Source organism: Dipodomys spectabilis, unplaced genomic scaffold (genome assembly GCF_019054845.1).
Source record: "Dipodomys spectabilis isolate Male_0828 unplaced genomic scaffold, ASM1905484v1 ptg000069l, whole genome shotgun sequence".
Taxonomy (NCBI): domain Eukaryota; kingdom Metazoa; phylum Chordata; class Mammalia; order Rodentia; family Heteromyidae; genus Dipodomys; species Dipodomys spectabilis.
In genome coordinates this window covers 27,085,818-27,103,615 of record NW_024870746.1, presented here as the reverse complement: position 1 = coordinate 27,103,615, position 17,798 = coordinate 27,085,818, and the positions used below count along the sequence as shown (strand labels likewise).

The following is a 17,798-nucleotide window of genomic DNA, read 5'->3' as shown; positions in this document are numbered from 1 at the left end:
CCCGATTCTCAGCTCAAGCCAGCTGCATTTGCTATACCTCCCAGCTCCAGTCACTCACCCTGCACAGTGGACCTCGCAGGCCTGGTCCTTAGCCTGCCTCACCCCATAGCCACACAGCTACCCGAGCAGGTTGCCTACCTTGCCCCCCAGCGGCGATCCTTAGGATACACTGAGTTCCCTTAAACCCCCAGGGCCACAACTAGGCTTGCAGACCAAGTACTGGATGGGCTGTTCTGTGTGGAAGGCAGGCCTAGAACTCTGGGGCTGAAAGCACCCTGGCGGATGCAGGAGGGAGGGGCAGGGTGTGCCATGGACAGGGAAGACAAGGGAGAGGAAGCTGGTTTCCAAAGGAAGTAAGTGCATAGAAAAAGGGGCAGGGAGCTGCCTTCGGAGAGGAGGAGGCACAGCCTGGGTGGGAATGCAAGATGAGGTACTCAGGTAGATAACAAGGGCTCCAGTACAAGGGCTGAGAACTTAAGGCTGACTCTTCACCTCCTACTCCCCAAGAGGGAGCTGGCCCATCTTAAGGGCCCACCCAAAGGACTCATCCCTCCACACTTGACTGAAGATTGTTCCAGAGCTCCAGCTTGGAGACTCAAACGTCATTATGCCATTGCATAGATTTTGTTTTTAGCAACAAAAGTCAAATAAGATGACTTTTGTTAGAGATTATTTTTTCCCCCATGCTGAGAATGGAACCCAGATCTTCACCCATGTTACCTCTTTTTACCGAGTTACATCCTTAATGCAGGGGATGTAGCTAGTTTTAATTGCTTCTAAAAACTAGCATGGAGGCACAGGTTTGTAACCCAAGCACTGAGGAGGCCAAGACAAGACAGTCAAGATTTCAAGGCTAACGTGGGCTACAAAGTAAGAATGTCTCTCCACATCACACACACACAAAATCCCCACCCCCCCAACAATCAACCAGTTAAAAACTAGCTTCAGTACAAGGCCAGGTGATCCTCATCCTCACAGGGTTTTGGCAGCTGCTGATGCACCCTGATAATGTTTGGGGACTCTGGAGGTGTTGGAGAGACTTCTGAGCCATCTGCAGTTATACCACCAGTGTTGACAAGATGTGTGTATGAGCCGGACACTGGTAGCCCACACCTGTAACCCTAGCTACTCAGAGGGCTGAGATCTGAGGACTGCAGTTCAAAGCCAGCTCAGGGCACGAAAGTCTCTAAGTCTCTTATCTCCAATAAACCACCAGAAAACTGGAAGTGGTGTTGTGGTTCAAGTGGTAGAGCATTCGCCTTGAGCTGAAGAACTCAGGGACATCAACACACACACACACACACACACACACTCACACTCACACACACACACGGGGCAAGGATATTTGATTACATTTGTTCCTTTATTTTTTTATTTTTTGCTGGTCCTGGGGCTTGAACTCTGGCCTTGGCACTGTCCCTGAGCTCCATTTGTTCAAGGCTAGCACTCTACCAGTTGAGCCACAGTACCACTTCCAGCTTTTTCTGTTTGTGTGGTACTGAGGAATGGATCCCAGGGCTTCATGCATGCTAGGCAGGCACTCTACCACTAAACCACATTCCCAGCCTCTTTGCTCCTTTTTAGAACTGACCCCCATGACAGATGTGGGGGGATGTGTGACTGGACCAGAATGTTAGACCCGTTACAGCACCTCACTTCCAAGTGTTCCTGGGTCAGTGGGCAATTAACTGTGGAGTGTGGGTGTTAGGCCTGGGGAAATGCAGTCCCCCTGGACCCTGGCCTTCAGCAGGGGCCAGGCCGTGTCACAGGTCAGAGGCTGAGAGTAGGCTGTGGTGATGTGGGCGAGAATGTGGCACTGGAGGGCGGTAGTCAGCTCGGAGGCAGTGAGACAGAGTAAAAGCTCCCTGTGCCACCACTAACCAGAAAGGCCAGCTCTAGAGGAAGGGGCTTGGCTTCTTCCAATCTTAGCTTCTTCATCCGAAATTTGAGGGTAATACAAAGTTGAGCCTCCTGAGTCAAAAAAAATCTGAAATCTAAAACTTAAAAGGAATTTGTGAATTTGTGCATGCGTGCGTGTATGCTAGTACTGAGACTTGAACTCAGGGCTTTATGTTCTTGCTTAGCTTTTTTTGCACAAGGCTGGCACGCTACTGCTTGAGCCAACTCTACTTCTGGCTGTTTGATGGTAATCAGAGAAAAGAGACCCACAGACTTTTTCTTTTGCCCCCGCTGGCTTTGAGCCATGATCCTCAGATCTCAGCCTCCTGGGTGGCTAGGATTACAGGTGTGAGCCACGAGTGCTCACTTAAACTTATTTTTTTGAGGGCTGTTTTTCTTCAGTCTAGGAGTCAAAAGTAGCTATTCCCTGAGGTAAAACCACCAAGGAAGCTCACAGCTAAGGGATGCTGTCCATGTAACAGGGCCTTGTGTGATTCTAGACGATGCAAGAGAATAAGTCAATTACAGAGTTCAGTGAGTGGCAGATGTTGGCAGCACCCTCCCCTCTGGTATTCCATGACACAAACCAGTGGAGGCCGCTCCATCCATGCCAGACGCACTGACCTTAGTCTCTGTTTTCCAGGCGCCTTTCAGGGAACCATCTTTCCCACATCCCAGGACAAGCATTTTCTGGTCTCTACAGCTTGAAAATCCTGTAAGTAGGGGTCTGCCCCATTTTCCTCAAAGGTATAACAATGAGAACTGTCTGGTTTGCCCTGACTTCTCTCTCTTTAAAAAAAAAAAACTCTGTGTGTGTGTGTGTAAGTATAAGTGTGTGTACTGGGACTTGAACTCAGGGAATTTGCTGTCCCTTAGCTTTTTCTGCTCAAGACTGGTGCTCTATCACTTGAGCCATAGTTCTAGTTCTGGCTTTCTGGTGATTAATTGGAGGGAAGAGTTGCTTGGATTTGTCTTCCCCTGCTAGATTTGAGTGGCAAGGATTACAGGTGTGAGCATTGGTGCCCAACCTTATCTCCACTTTTAATTTCACCTGCTTTCCTCTTTTGTAGCAGGCTTTATAATGTATAAATAAACATTTCTTTGTGCTTGACATGTGTGCCGACTCTGGAGGGAAGAATGATATCTCTGTCGTGTACTTTTCTTAGTCTCCATTTCCATTCTCACCATGAACACATCCCGTCTAGACTCCACTGCCCTAGCCCTTTCCACTACTAGTGTGTGTATGTGTGTGTGTGCACGTGCATGCTGGAACTAGGACTCGAACTCAGTGCCTTGTGTCCTCACTAGGTATTTTTGCTCACTGCTAATGCTTCTATCATTTGCATCATAGCTCCTGTCTAGCCTTTTTTTCTTTGCTGGTTAGAGATAAGCATCTCACAGACTCTTCTGCTCAGGCTGGCGTCTGAACAGTGATCCTCAGATCTCTTCCTCCTGAGTAGCTAGGATTATAGGTATGAGCCACTGGCACTGGGTTACCTTTCATTGTTCTTTAGAGCAAAAAGGAAAGTTAGGGCTGGAATCCTTTTACCGTTGACCCGGAAGCACACTTTAGAGAAGGGAAGGCTGAGGCTCCATCTCCTTTTGGCCCAGCCCACGACTGAGATTGCCCTCCCAAAGTCCTTATGGTGGACGCAGGTGGAGGAGATGTCTGCTCAGGATCTGAAGATTGAAAGGAGAGGCTCCGGGGGAAGGCATCACACACTGTTGGACTTGGGAAGAAATGAAGATCTTGAATCAGTAGACTATTTAGGGGCTTCCCTGAAGGGGTGAGCCATCCCCAGCTCTGCTGCTCAGCTCTGACTATTCTTATAAGTCTTCTTTGTACAGGTTTTTGTTTTTTGTTTTTTGCCAGTCCTTGGGCTTGAACTAGGGTGCTGTCTCTGAGCTTCTTTTGCTCAAGGCTAGCACTCTACCACTTGAGCCACAGGGCTACTTCCAGCTTTGTGCATGCCAGGCAAACACTCTACTGCGAAGCCACATCCCCAGCCCGCCTTTGTACAGTTGAGCAGGCTGTGGACTGCGCAAGACCATCTGGCTGATGGAATAAGAAGGGGCTGAAATCGAATTCTGTGTCCTAGCTTGGGGCTGGATCAACCAGAAAGTGGCATCTTTTTCTGCTTTTCTTCACGTGGCTTATGGACTAGCAATAGCCCTTCCCCGCTTGGTCCATACGCTTCAAACTTCAAGTAGGTCAATAGTCCACCACTAAGCCCGTCCTCCATTTCCCACATCATCCGTCCTGCTCCCTTTCTCCAGCTGCCTCCCCATGTGGCTCCCCATGTGGCATCTTTGTTACGCTCTTACTCCTTTCTGTGTCACACCTGCTCTCTCTGGCTCTCTCTGCCCCTCCGCTCCCTATCTCTCAGTTGTAGTTCCTGCCCTCTCTGTTTCTCCCCACATTAACACTGCTGCCCCCCGCCCCGGGGTGGGAGGGGGGCGTGGAGAAGAGACATCCCAAACCAGACTCACCGTGCAGGCAGCCTGCTTGGTGGCATGTCTGTGCCCAGTGGCAGGCTCAGACCTGCAGCTGGATTAGAGAGCAGGGTTCTGTTTGCCGGGCTTCAGAAGATGTGAGACTCACGTCCGTTCCTAAGGCTTCGGCTTAGAGATGAGCCTCCTCTTTCTTCTCTGCCTGCATTAGGCAATAAATCAAAGCCCAGGAGAAACCGCAGGGCACCCGCCCCCTTTCCACCAGCAGCGCCTGGGCACTGAGAGCCAGGAGGTGGAAGCGAGGACAGCCAGCCCACCCTGTCCTCACTCTGCCAGGGACCCCGGCCCTGCCTCATCCTCCTCGACCTTTGTGTCTGCATCTGCCTTTAGACCGCCACTCTTTTGAGGGTGGTGGGCAGACCCCCCATGCCTCTACTTCCTCCTCCCCCTCCAGGGGTTCAGAGCATGTGCAACCCCTGGGCACAATGTCCTATGAAGGTGACGGGTGGTTCAGATCCCTTTCCCTCATTGCAGGTCCTTCCTCTGCTTGTTTTTCAGACTTGCAAGAGAAAAAAAAAAGTAGTATAGCCCTTCATCAGCAAAGCCTCTCTTCCATATAGGAGACCATAGCTTTCCCCATCTCCTCTCAGTCTGGGCCCCTTCTCTGAGATGACCTTTCCTCTCTCTGAGACCTGGCTATTCCTGGGGGACATCTTTCCTCTTTCTTGTCCTCCTAGAAGCAAAGAGTAAAATAAATGGGAGGGAGGCTTGTCCTTCTCTGACTCTTTCCTAAGGGACCATGACTAATGGGTACAGGGGTTGGGTGGCCTCTAGGACCTGCTTCCCTCATCCCCACAGATCTAAAAGAAAGGCCACTGGAAACCGCTGGTAGGCTGCCTCACCGTGGCCTTCCAACTGTGGTACTCAGTGCAGGCTTCATGTGTATGAGCAGGGATGGGGGCCAAGGATAGATTTACAATCGATGCAAGGCTGCATGTTAGAAGCCCCTGGGAACTCGAGAACTAATGTCCCTCATCTTTCTGAAGTCTGAGGTTTCACTGGGCTGTTGTGCAGGCAGGAGGGCTGGATTCAGTGCTGGTTTTGAGCCATTCTACCCACCAGGCAGAATGAGGGCCAGAAGGAGAAAGAATGTGGGCTCCAACCAAGCCTGGAGCAGACTTGGATCCTGGTCCTGATTCTCCCATTGACATGCTTTGTAACTCAGGGGAAGCCACCTCCGTGCTCAGCCTCATTGTGGATCATAAATAAAGGCCGGCCCCTCAAATGGCCCTTCCACCCTTAGGACCCTCTGGGCATCACCAAAGGTGAGAGGGCTGGGGCATGAGGCTGGGAGAGCAAGAGAATCAGGCTAGGCCCAAAGCCAGCGACCATGCTCAAGTCCAGGTTACTAGGTTTTGATTCATGGGAGGTCTTCCTGATGGCCATCTGGTCTGGTGTGGTATCAGTTTTCTGAGGAGATATGGACACTGGAAGAAAAACTAAGTGCCCTGCAGCATCTGTGTTGGGTGTGTATATATGTGTATATGTATATAATTCACATTAAAGATCATTCTAGATCCTCCCTCTCAAGTAGGGGGTTTGAGGAGGTGATAGAGGTGGAGGTGCACTGATGTACTCCTGGGAGGTGAAACTCCTCTCTGCAGTGACCAGATGTAGACTCCAGGTGCTGGAGGGGTAGGGCCCTGTGAGGAGCCTGGCCAGCCTCTGGCCTCTATTCTCTCACCATCGTTTCTCCTGTATCCTTGCTCCAAGCATGCTGAGGCAGCTCACCGAGGTCAGAGTGCAGTGCTCCCATTAGAAGTCAGGATGGCTGGCTGCAAGGTCAGCGTCAGCAAGCTCCCCTTCCATATGCACACTGACCTGCCCTGAGCATGGCTGTAACAGGCCCCCAAAGAGCTCCCAGGATCCCCATCCCCCATGGAGCTGTCCTGGGTCCTGTGGCTGGGTTCCAGCTCCAGGAGGGCAGCCTAGTGAGATGATGGCTTCCACTGGCTGGCCTGTTACTTCTTCATGTAGGATTATGTTAGGTTGGCTCGCTGGATGCTACAAGTGAGAGACTTTATTTTTTTGTTGTCTATTGTGGGGCTTAAACTGAGGGCCTATTTGTACTCTAGCTCTACCACCTGAGCCACAGCTCTACTTCCAGTTTTCTGGTGGTTAATTGGAGATAAAAATCTCATGGACATTCCTGTTCAGGCTGGCTTTGAATTGTGATCCTCAGATCTCAGCCTCCTGAGTAGCTAGGATTACAGGCACAAGCCATCAGTGCCCAGTGTGAGAGATGTTTTATGTATGTTTTGCAAGCTTCTTCCTTTGAAAGATGAGGGAACCAAGGGCCAGAGACAGGTAGGACTTATTCGAGCCAAACAGTCAGTGGGAGAATTCAGAGCCGACAGTAATAATCATATTTAATGGTATCAGCCAGGATGTTTTTATGTGTAAGACTCTGCTCCAAGTGATTGACAGAGGCTGTTTTGTTTGATTCCTGTGGTCGGTGCAGGACATGGACCTTATCACTGATTCATGCATGGGGAAACTAAGGCCTTGGGAGTTTCAGTCCTTGCACATGGTACCATTTGCTGAGGGCAAAGCTTCAGGTGCAGAATCAACCTTCTGAATTCAGAGGTTGCATGCAGGAGAAGGTTTAAATTCTACTGGCCAAGCACAATGTGGACATCGGAAAGGTCCTCCTGATGCTATGCTATGTGGAGCCTGGACTGGATGGGTCAAGAGGCTGAGAGACCTTGAGGATCGTGGATTACGCAGAAGGAGGCTGGGTCTTCTGATGCTCAGAGCCCTGGGCTCAGCCCCCCTGCAGTCTGGCCTTTCACCTGTGCTGCCCTTTCCTACTCCCATAGCCAGGAGCCTTCCCATCCCAGCCCTCCCCCTCATTCTCCCTTTGAGCTTTGCCTCTGTCCAGGCCTGCAACAGACCCAGCAGGCTACACTCATGAGCCACACTTTGGAATTTTCCTGTATGCACATACAAGGAGGTCAGGGGTGATAACAGGTGGGAGTCTGACCAGAGCAGTCACACAGGAGGTATGAACAACGATCAAGTCTGTCATCTACCTCCTCAGCATTGATTTTTCTGTCCCTTGTCATTGTGGGAAGTGCTGTATGGTGTCATAGTGACATTGCCTAAACACTCTGGTCCAAACCCAGTCCTGTCACTCATCCTCTGTGTGACCTTAAAATAAGGAGAATAACCTCTCCCAGTAGACATGCAACAAGGATGCGTTTGGGTGAAAACCTGCCGTGTCCTAAGAGTGGGGCCTGGCATGTCAGCTGCTGCTGTTACTAAGCGTGAAGGTCAGAAAACAAGCCAGTTAAGCTGGGCACTGGTGGCTCACACCTATAACCCTAGCTACTCAGGAGGCTGAGATCTGAGGATCATGCTTCAAAGGCAGCAGAGACAGGAAAGTCCATAGACTCTTATCTCTAATTAACCAGCAAAAAGCTAGAAGTGGAGGTGTAGCGCAAGTGGTAGAGCACCAACCTTGAGTGAAAAAGCCAAGTGAGAGCATGAGGTTATGAGTTCAAGCCTCAGTACTGGTGTGCATGTGTGCACATGCACACACAAGAAAAGAAAAGAAAGGGAGCCTTTTGCCCTACAGCCTGTTAGGCAGGGATTGGGGAAGTGCTTTTCTCTGAGCCTCTCTTGAGCCTCAGTCTCCTGCTCTGAGCAATGGGTTGACAACACTGTCATTGTAGACCCTACAGTGTAACTTGGCACAGACCAGGTAATCAAGGAGTGCTCATCCCTTCACCTTCCCCGTTCCTAGTGGGGGAGGCAAAGGTATACATGTGTATGGCCTGGGAGAGAAGGAGGGCAGGCAAGAGGGAGGGCAGGCTCCATCACTCTGCCTGGGTCAGCCAGCAGGACCTTTCTTCCTGCCTCTTGGCTGTTCTTTGAGCTCCCCTACTTTTCCCTTTTCATTTCTGGAGCATAAAGGTAAAGAGTGTTCAGATACCAACTTCTGCCTCAGAATCTCCCTCACTTCTGTGCCCAGCATAAGCCCTTGGAGTCAGGCACCTTGCTCAGGGCTCCATCTCCAGGGACGTCTCTGATGCTTGGAGCCTGATGGGGTCAGCAGAACCCCACGGAGAGGCACCCTGCTCCCCCATTGCTCCTCTCTGCACGCTCTCTGAGCTTGTCCAGGTCCCAAGGTACTTCAGTGGTCCTGTCTCGAACAATCGAGGAAGCCAGCCTAGTGAGTGATCCATTTCCACTTGTGTGTGTGTGTGTGTGTGTGTGTGTGTGTGTGTGAGAGAGAGAGAGAGAGAGAGAGACAGACAGACAGACAGACAGACAGACAGACAGACACGGGGAGGGGTGCTGGTGCTGCAAGTGCTTCTATAGATAAAGACCCCCCCAAAAGCCTATTTCTCTGGGGCCCCTTCCTCACAAAGAAACCTATTGCTTTTAGGCAGAATAGGCAGGGAAACTGAGGCAGCCTGGGAACAAACATCTACATCTCTGTGTCTGCCTCAGCAGAATCCCACATGTTCAGAAGGAGCTTTCACCACACCCCCTGTCTCTCCTCCTCCTCCTCGACTCCTGTCTGTCTCAAAGCCTTGCTGAGACACCTTCTCCCACCGGGGTCTCCCTTAGCCCTCCCATCCCCCCACTGTATTCAGTAGCCTCTGGTTCCCCACTGACAATGCAGGCTGGGGCTGCACTTACCCTCTCTGGGCTCTGGGGGTGAAATGAAGGGGTCTATGTCAGGGAAGAGGGGAAAAGGAGGAGCCCCCACCCAGCCCTCCCAGCCCCAGTCCTTACCCCCCTTTCTCCTTCAGGATGCTGCAGAACAACCAGCTTGGAGGGATCCCCGCGGAGGCGCTGTGGGAGCTGCCCAGCCTGCAGTCACTGTGAGTCACACGCCGCCCCTCAGCTCCCCCTGCCCCTGCCCTTCCCCCACTCCCTCCCCGTCCCATCTGTTGCCATCAGCGGGTAGGTGTGTAGGGGGAGGCAAGCCTCTCCTGGAGCCCTGTGGGAGTGGGACCTCCCTAGGTAGGGCCACCAGGGCAGCAGCCCTGAGGCTGCTGGCAGTCTGCCATTGGAGCCTGGGGTGTAGGGTGGAGACTCCCACCTCAAAGAAGTGCTGGGAAGGGCTGTCTTCCCCTCCTGGCCTGCTCTTGCCCAGAGGCCCTGTGGCAGGAGGACTGCCAGGCTCAGACCCCCACTTCTGGACTTGGGTATGAGGCGGTGATCCTGCAGGCACAGGCCACCCGTGACACACCTGTCCCTTCAAGGAGCCTTGTAGTTCCCTGCTCGCCCAGCAGGGGCGTTGGGCAGAAGGGCTAAGGCTGTGGGCAGAAGCAAACAGGTGCTCAAGGGTGAGAAAACCCAGTCCAGGCTGTCCTCTGGGCCCCAGGCTGGGTTTCATTTATACCACTGCATAGCGCAAGGCCAGGGATGTGGCAGGTGTTTTGTCCCTGTCTGAAGAACCCAACTGAATTTTCAGGTCCATCTGTGTCTGATAGGGGTAAATACATACTTTGGAAGTAATCGAACCTGGAGGCCAAGACTGGAGCGTAGCATTTGGCCATCAGGAAAAATGAGGCATGTGACATAGACAGGACTGTTGAGGGGCCTGCTGAGGCCACGCCCACTGTGGGAGTGTAGAAAGTCAGACAGTCCTAAATGGTTTGACTTCCTCAAGTGGAAGGAAGAAAGAAGAGATGGCTTCTCTCACGGCGACTAGTGGACAGTCTGGGTCTGAGCCACCAGAAGGGCTGCTCTGGGTCTGGATCCCCGGCTCCCCCTTCCATCTGCCTGAGTGCAGAAACTGCCTCCGCTCATCCCCTCATCTTGTGTGAGTGCGTGCGTGCATGCATGCGTGTGAGCATGTGCACGCTGGCTTGAACTCAGGGCCTGGATGCTGTCCTTTAGCTTTTTATTCAAGACATTCTACTACTTGAGCCACAGCTTCACTTCTGGCTTTTAATTTTTTGTGGTTAATTGGAGATAAGAGTCTCATGGACTTTCCTGCCTGGGCTGGCTTCACACTGCAATCCTCAGATCTCAGCCTCCTCCTAGGAGGCTAGGATTATAGGTGTGAGTTTTCAGCCTCAGGCATCCTCTCATCCTTCTTTCTTTCTTTCTTCCTTCCTTCCTTTCTCTTTCTTTCTTCCTTTCTTTCTTTCTTTCTTTCTTTCTTTCTTTCTTTCTTTCTTTCTTTCTTTCTTTCTTTCTTTCTTTCTTTCTTTCTTTCTTTCTTTCTTTCCTCTTTCGCCAGTCCTGAGGCTTGAACTCAGGGCCTGGGTACTGTCCCTGAGCTTCATTTTGCTCAAGGCTAGCGCTCTACCACTTGAGCCACAGCATCATTTTCTGTTTATGTGGTTCTGAGGAATGGAACCCAGGGCTTCATGCATGCTAGGCAAGCACTCTATCACTAAGCCACCTTCCCAGTCTCATCCTCTCATCTTTTTACCCTCCATCCTAGCATGTCTAGGCCACAGGCTCCTGCTGCCTCTCTCTCTCTCTCTATCCAGCTCACCACTAGACAGGACCAGGCAACCAGGGGACCCCAGGAGGCCAGGGTCAGGGGATGAAAGGCCAGGAAAGCCTGTGCTTGCTCCCCACCGGCAGGCAGACTAAACATTTGCTTAGGGCCCTGGCAAAGAGCTGGGGCAGCCAAAAATAAGAGGTATGTGTGTGGGGAGGGAAATTTGACATTTCATTCAAAACATCAAAGAAGATTTCATAGGAAAAATTGGACTCTCGCTAAACTTCTTTACGCCTGTTTTGAGGTTAAGTCTTTTTAATTTCTTTCTTTCTTTCTTTTTTTTAAAAATTGTGAATCATACCTTTTAAGGTTTCTAAAGGTCTTGCTTTCAGTCTAGACCTGGAGGTTAGACAGAAGCTTCCTTATACTTTCTGGAAAGTGGGAAGTCCTTTAACTTGGAAAAGTATATAGTTAGCTCTGTCCCCAGCCCATTGCTCCCTGCCTGGCCCAGGATTCCAGCTCTAACTTGACTGCTGTGTTGCATAACCTCTCTGGCATCAGTGAGGTCATTATTTTCTCTACTGGCTTCCCAGCCTTGTCAGGAAGATGGCATCTATGTATCACTTTGAGAGAGATTTGCTCCATGGAGTGGGCTCCATGCAGCTGCCATGTGCAGTGATACAGTGTAATATTGTCCCGCTAACTGATCACAGTCCATTCATTTTACAAGTATTTTTGAGCCTTGCCTGGGGCAGCAAAACTTGGGTTAGGCCTTGAAGGACTGGGAAGTGTCAATCAGATAAAGAGGCGGGCAGAGGGAACAGCAGGTGCAAAGGTACAGAGGTAAGCAGGGATCCAGGGAGCTCCAGAGAATTTGCCAGGAGGGAGTGGACTGAACTCTGTGTGTGGGTGCGCGCACGCGCTTACGCGTGTGTGTGCATGTGTGTGTACATGCATGAATTGGAAGTCTGGGAAGGAAATGATGGAGAAAGATCTGGAATAAGCAAGCAATAATGCCTGATAAGTAGGCTGGGACTTCGTTAGGGATGTGGACTTCATGCTTAACATCATGGGAGGTGTGGCTGACTCTAAGCAACATGATGGCACTAAAAACCCTTTGGCAGCAGTGTGGGGGAACAGCCTGGAGGTGGGGACAGGGAAGTGGCTCCTGAACCAAGGAAGCAGTGCCCTGAGGAAAGGCAGAGGCAGGAGTGAGAGGTGACATCAGCGTTATGAAAACGTTAAGAAGCCATGCCCCAGAGTGACATCACCCAAGATGCATTGTACCTATATACAGATTCATTGAATGGTAACCCCTTTGTATAACTACTTAAAGATAATACAAATATATTTTTTTCTGTTTCCTGGGGTTCATTTTGATAAATATTATTTTGTATGCTCAGATGCACATAGGCATTGCACCTTGGTGTTCCTCTCCTAAGAATATAAATATAATCTTTTAAAAAAGAAGCCATACCCCTTAGGAGTCAGGAGTCTGACTACATGGGTTCAAACTTAGGCTTCCTTCCTTCCCTTCCTTCCTCTCTCCTTTCACCCCTCCCTCTCTTCTTTCTTTTCTCTTTTTCCTTCCCTACCCTTCCTTTCTCTCCTTCCTCTTCCCCTTTCTCCCCTTTACCTCTTCCTCCTACTCCCTCCCTCCCTCCCTCCCTCCCCTCCTTCCCTCCCTCCCTCCCTTCCTTCCTTCCTTGCGAGTGTCCCTTACCAGCTAGGGTATTAGGGTCATACTGACTTTGAAGGAGCTTTGAAGTATCTCTTCCTTTTCTATTTTGTGGAATACTTGGAGTATTTATTGGTGTTTGTTCTTAAGTCTAGTATCATTCAGCAATGAATCCATTCAGTCCTGAGCTTCTGTTTGTTGGGAGACTCTTAGACTTTATTCTCATTGCTTGTTATGGCTGTTTAGCTTGTCTATGTCTTCTTGCTTCAATTTTCATGTGTATCTAGAAACATATCCATTTCTCCTAAGGTTTCCTATTTATTGGACTTATAGCATTTCAAAATATTCCCCAGTGTCGCTCTGGATTTCACTGGTATCTATCACAATGCCACCTTTTTGATGGCCAGAATCCTGGGCTTTCTACTTGCCAGGGCGTTGGCAGGTAGAAATGTCCTGCTTCCTGTTGGGACAAACAGGGGAGGCTAATAGGGGATTCACCTCTGGCCCGGCTCCCCTGGTGGGAAGGGGTGTCCTCAGGGCAGGCCAGGTGCAGCTTACATCCTGGAGGAAGCTGTTTCTTGCTCCAGAAAGGCAGCTCCCTGCATATACTGGAACAAGTCAGCCCTGAGGCCCTACCTCTCCCAGCTAGAGCCCCACTAGGGCAGTAGGAAGTAGGTGTGGGGGTCTGGGTTGGGCTAGGGTAGGGGATACAGCAGCTTGCCTGGCTTTCCAGCCCCCAGGTACTGAGTCAGACACCGTGGACAAGCTATTTGGCTTGGCACCTGGGCTGGCAGTGCCCAGCTCCACATACCGCCCACCCCGCATGCACTTGCTTCCTCCCCAACCTGACATGGGAAGGGGAGGGCGACCACACCAGACATGCCATGCCAGGCCTGAGCTCAGGCCAAGAGAAACCACGGGAAGCCAGTGGAACGTGGGGGAAAATAGAAACTGGCTGGGGGAGAGTGCATGGAAAGGTAGAACCACAGCTCCCAGGGCGCCGGGCGCCGGGCTGGGCTGGGGACGGGCAGCTCTGGCTGGCTGTCCCAGGAGCAGAGTCAGAAAAGCAGAGTGGCCGAAATAAAGGGGAGAAAACAGAAAAACAGCTCAGGCCCAGACACCCTAGGGAGGCAAGGCATAATTACAAAGGACAGCCGCACGGAACTGGCCAGCACTGTGTGGAGCTGGGGAAATGAATTGAGAGCAGTGGCCAGACTCCAAATTAGCTCCAGTTAGAGCTACCACAACCTCCATGGACCCAGCAGCCTATCTCAAACACACTGCGGGTGGCGAGCGGGGGGTGGGGTGCAGACCTAGTGGGGAGGCACAGGGCTCTGGGGCTGGCTTATTCAGTACTCTTACTTCGTACCCTTCAATATGCTAAGCATGTTCTTTATGTGTGTCTGTGAGTGCCTGTACCAATTACTAAGGCTTGAACTCAGGGCCTGTCACTCTCCCCTGGCTTTTCTGCTCAAGGCTAGCACTCTATCACTTGAGCCACAGCTCCAGTTCTGCCTTTTTGGTGGTTAATTGGAGATAAGAATCTCACGGACATTTATGTCCAGGCTGGCTTTGAGCCATGATTCTCAGTTCTCAACCTCCTGAGTAGCTGGGGTTATAGGCATGAACCACTAGTGCTTGGCTTGCTAAGTACATTCTGTATTTAACCTGAAAAACCTACAAGATTGTTTCTAGTATGCCCATTTTATAGATAAGACAATTAATGCCCAGAGAAATTTAAGTAACTTGCTCAAATAAGGCAGAGCTGGATTGTGGTTTAGCTCTGCCTCTAAAGCGCCATGTTCTGAATCTCTCTGTCCTTTAGCATCTCCCCAAACTACAATGCTTTAAGATCCAGACTTGGATACAGATCCTGACTGCGAACTAGCTGGGAGGCAAGTTATTTTCCTTCTCTGAGCCTAAGATTCTCTAGCTCTAAAATGGAATGGTTAAGTGGGATGATTGACAGGCAAGTATCTCAGGAGACAGCCATGCTGTGGAGACATGAGAACTTACTGAGTTATTGGAGAACTGAGTGCTCATTCTCTTTAGGCCTCAGTTTCTCCCTCTGTACAATAGAGAGCGTCCTCTGAGAACACTCTCAGACTCTTGATAATGCTTCAAAGTTGGATGAGGCGGGAAGACAGCTATGTCTCTAGGAGAAAGTAGGTGAGCCATTCAGTTCCATGGTAAGGTCCGATGAGGACAGGGAAGGTAGATGTTCTTAGGGAAAGCCCAAGCAAGGAGCTTCTGGGCAGGTGCTCCTTACATCTTATGACCCACCTCTGAGGGAAAGCCACACCCCAGACTAATGTTCAGACAAATAAGAGCCTCCACCCAGGCGGCCTTGGCATGTGTGGCTCCCTTGAACTTGTCACCGCACTTTGTCCTCTGGTTACTGCAAGTGTGGTCACTATCCCCATTCTGTAGAGGAGTAAACAATCATTTGTAGCAGAGCCAGAAGCAAAAGTGAGGAGGATCAGCATGAAGTCCAGGAAGATCATTGCTAGCCCAGGCCAAAAAACAAAAAAATCACCAGGCATCATCTCAATGGAAGAGGCTGGGTAGAGTGGCACACCCCTGTTGTCTATTCACAATTATATCTGCAAGGGGGTGCCCTTTCCAAATAAGGTGGCGTTTACAGGTTCTGGGACTTAGGACAAGATATATTATTTTGGGAGTCACCACTCAGCCCCCTGCAAGGGATTAGAAGGGAGAAAGTGAACCTTACTTCTGTAGAAGCATGCTTGTAGGGAAGGGACCTGAGGTTGGGTCAGGAAGAAAAAACCTGGGTGGTGAGGGAGCTTAAGAGCCCTGAACCCCCTGTGCCTGCTGCAGTCTTGCAGAGAGGGAGCCCAGAGCTGGCAGGAGAGAGGGCATCAAGGCCTGAGGTCTGGGACACTCTGGTCTAAGGCTCCATCCTTGGAGGAGACTGCTCATCCATAGAGACCCCCCACCAAGATGCACATCCCCCCCCGCCCAAGGCCTGCAGGTGATCTGGTGAGTCCTGCCAGCCAATGAAGGCCTGGGAGCCCAGCTGAGGGGTCCCCAGGGATGCAGGAGGTGGCAGATGGCCTCCCTGGCCCAGCTATTTCAGGCTCCATGATTATATGCTACTGTATTTGGATCTTTCCAAGGTTCCGGGAGTTGATTATTATATGCTCTGGGGCAGAGTCTGCTCTGAGGCGGGCGGGCAGGCAGGCGGGCAGCCCCCCTGCAGCCCATGAGGCTCTGAACATGGGTAATTTGGCTCCTAAGAAATACTAGGAGAGTGACCATGGTGGGCTGGGTTTGAGGACCCAGGGGCAATTCTTGCAGCTATAAATGGTGGTCGGGGACAGGCTTGGCCCCAACCAGGCCACCCAGGAGCAGCATGGTGCCTTGGTCCCACAGGAAGCACCCCAGCACAGACTTGTATGTCCGTGGTGCTCTTGCTGGCACTCTCTTTGCGTGTGTGTGTGTGTGTGTGTGTGTGTGTGTGTGTGTGTGTGTGTGCGCGTGTGTGTGTGTGTGTAAGTGTAAGGCTGGCTACTTTCACAGGCTGACATTCTCTGGCTGGGCCAATCCTGACCATGCAGAGCTCTAGCAGGAGCTGAGAATGCTCAGAGAAGGCAGAGCTCTCGATATGCTGGAAATTAGTAGCTCAGATTTGGTTTAGACACCACTGAGCCCCAACACAGAGCCGAGTGGTGAGGAAAGGCCTGCCATGCTGGTAAAAGGCAGGTTTCTATTCCTCTCTCCTCTGCCTGGGTTGGTGGCCCTTTGTGAGCAGCTCACACAAATGCAGAGTCCTACCCTGGGTTCTAGAAAGTTCCAGAGAGAAGAGGAAATCCCATTATGGATATCCATGCAGGCATCCATCTGTCCATGCATGCATCCATCTGCCCATCATTGTGTCCATTCTTCGATGCATGCATCCATGCATGCATCCATCTATCTGTTTATCCATCCAGGTGTCTGTCCATCCATCCATCCATCCATCCATCCCTGCATCCATTTTTTCTTTCTGGATTTGCAGAGTGATTGTAATGCTGAGCTAATCAAAAAGGGTCCTGCCTTTTAGTAGCTCATGGTTTGAGATGAGAATATACTCAGCCCCTCCATGTACTGTGGACCTCAGATCCTAAGGCAGCAGCCATGACGTGCCAAGAGAACACGGTGTGACGTTAGTATATGTAAGGGGTTTTTATTGGCTAAAATAGACATCAGGTGAAATCTAGTGTATACAAAGAGAGATGATAGATGACCTTTTAGGGGTGAGAGAATGCAGTTGGACAAATAAAGGTTAGACTAAGGTTATTCTAAGGTTAGAATAACTCCCCAGTGTCCAGTGAATGCGGAGGTATGTGTCTGGAGAAGTATGTTCTTGTGAAAATACTTTAGGATCCTAGTCTCCTCACCTGTCCTGGGGGCAAAGGTGCAGGAGGAAGCGTTTCATTATCTCCTGACATTTTATGGTAGTTCATGACATCCTTCAAGGATCCTGACCCTCTGAGACTTAGAGTAGCTTGGGGAGGAGGTGAGAGAAGGCACAGCTGGTGTGGTGTAGAGTAAACTCAGGACCTGTAGCATTCAGGGCATGGGAAAAAGTGGTCTTTTTTCTTTTAAAGCATCTTGAGAGTCATTTTCCACTCATTTATATACCTTCAGTGCCCAGGCAGCTCCCAGCCACTTAGCAGAATATAGAAATCCACATTCTAACCAGAGAAGGCAGCAGGGCCCAGGCACCTGCCCTGACCCTGGAAGAAGCGATGCCTGAAGAGGCTGCCTGCAGGAGACCACAGGACCTTAGAATACCAGAGCAGGAAGGTCACCCAGTGCACAGGTGAGGAGATGAGCAAGCAGGATGCTTCCAGGTCACCGAGGGAATCTGTGGGGAGTGGCAGCCGTCCAGGGTCCAGGCCAGACCTGCAGATGCTTTGGGAAGGGGCTGATCTATTTATGAACCTCTGTGACCACTCTGACCAGATGGCTCTAAGATCAGTTGTTCTGGAATTTGACCCCATCCGGGGGACTCTCGCCAAGGTGGCTTCCTTCTGGCCAGCCCCAACACCTGTCTTGGGACTTGGAGCCGGCTCCTTCCCTAAATAAAATAGTTCCAAGGAGCCCTGCTCTTGAGGGCCTCGGGGACCCTTAGAAGAATAGGACTGGGGGCCCACAGTGTTTGTGGGGTGGGCTGCTCTGGGGGCTACATCAGAAGCATGCAGGTGTGGGGGGGCCTTGGAAGCCCCCTACTACCCCCCCAGAGCAGTAACCTCCCTGAGGAGGAGGGCGCTGTGGGCCCATGCTTCCTCCCCA

The 17,798-nt window shown here is 51.0% G+C and overlaps 1 protein-coding gene across 1 annotated transcript in view; it reads left to right on the top strand.

The window, feature by feature from the left end:
• The window catches only part of Lgr6 (leucine rich repeat containing G protein-coupled receptor 6), a 116,632-nt gene that overhangs the window by 27,407 nt on the left and 71,427 nt on the right, over nucleotides 1-17,798 (top strand). Inside the window, exons 3-4 of the mRNA XM_042682025.1 lie at nucleotides 2,543-2,614; nucleotides 9,171-9,242. Coding sequence (XP_042537959.1) covers nucleotides 2,543-2,614; nucleotides 9,171-9,242 — 144 coding nt within the window. The remainder of the gene's footprint in view (nucleotides 1-2,542; nucleotides 2,615-9,170; nucleotides 9,243-17,798) is intronic.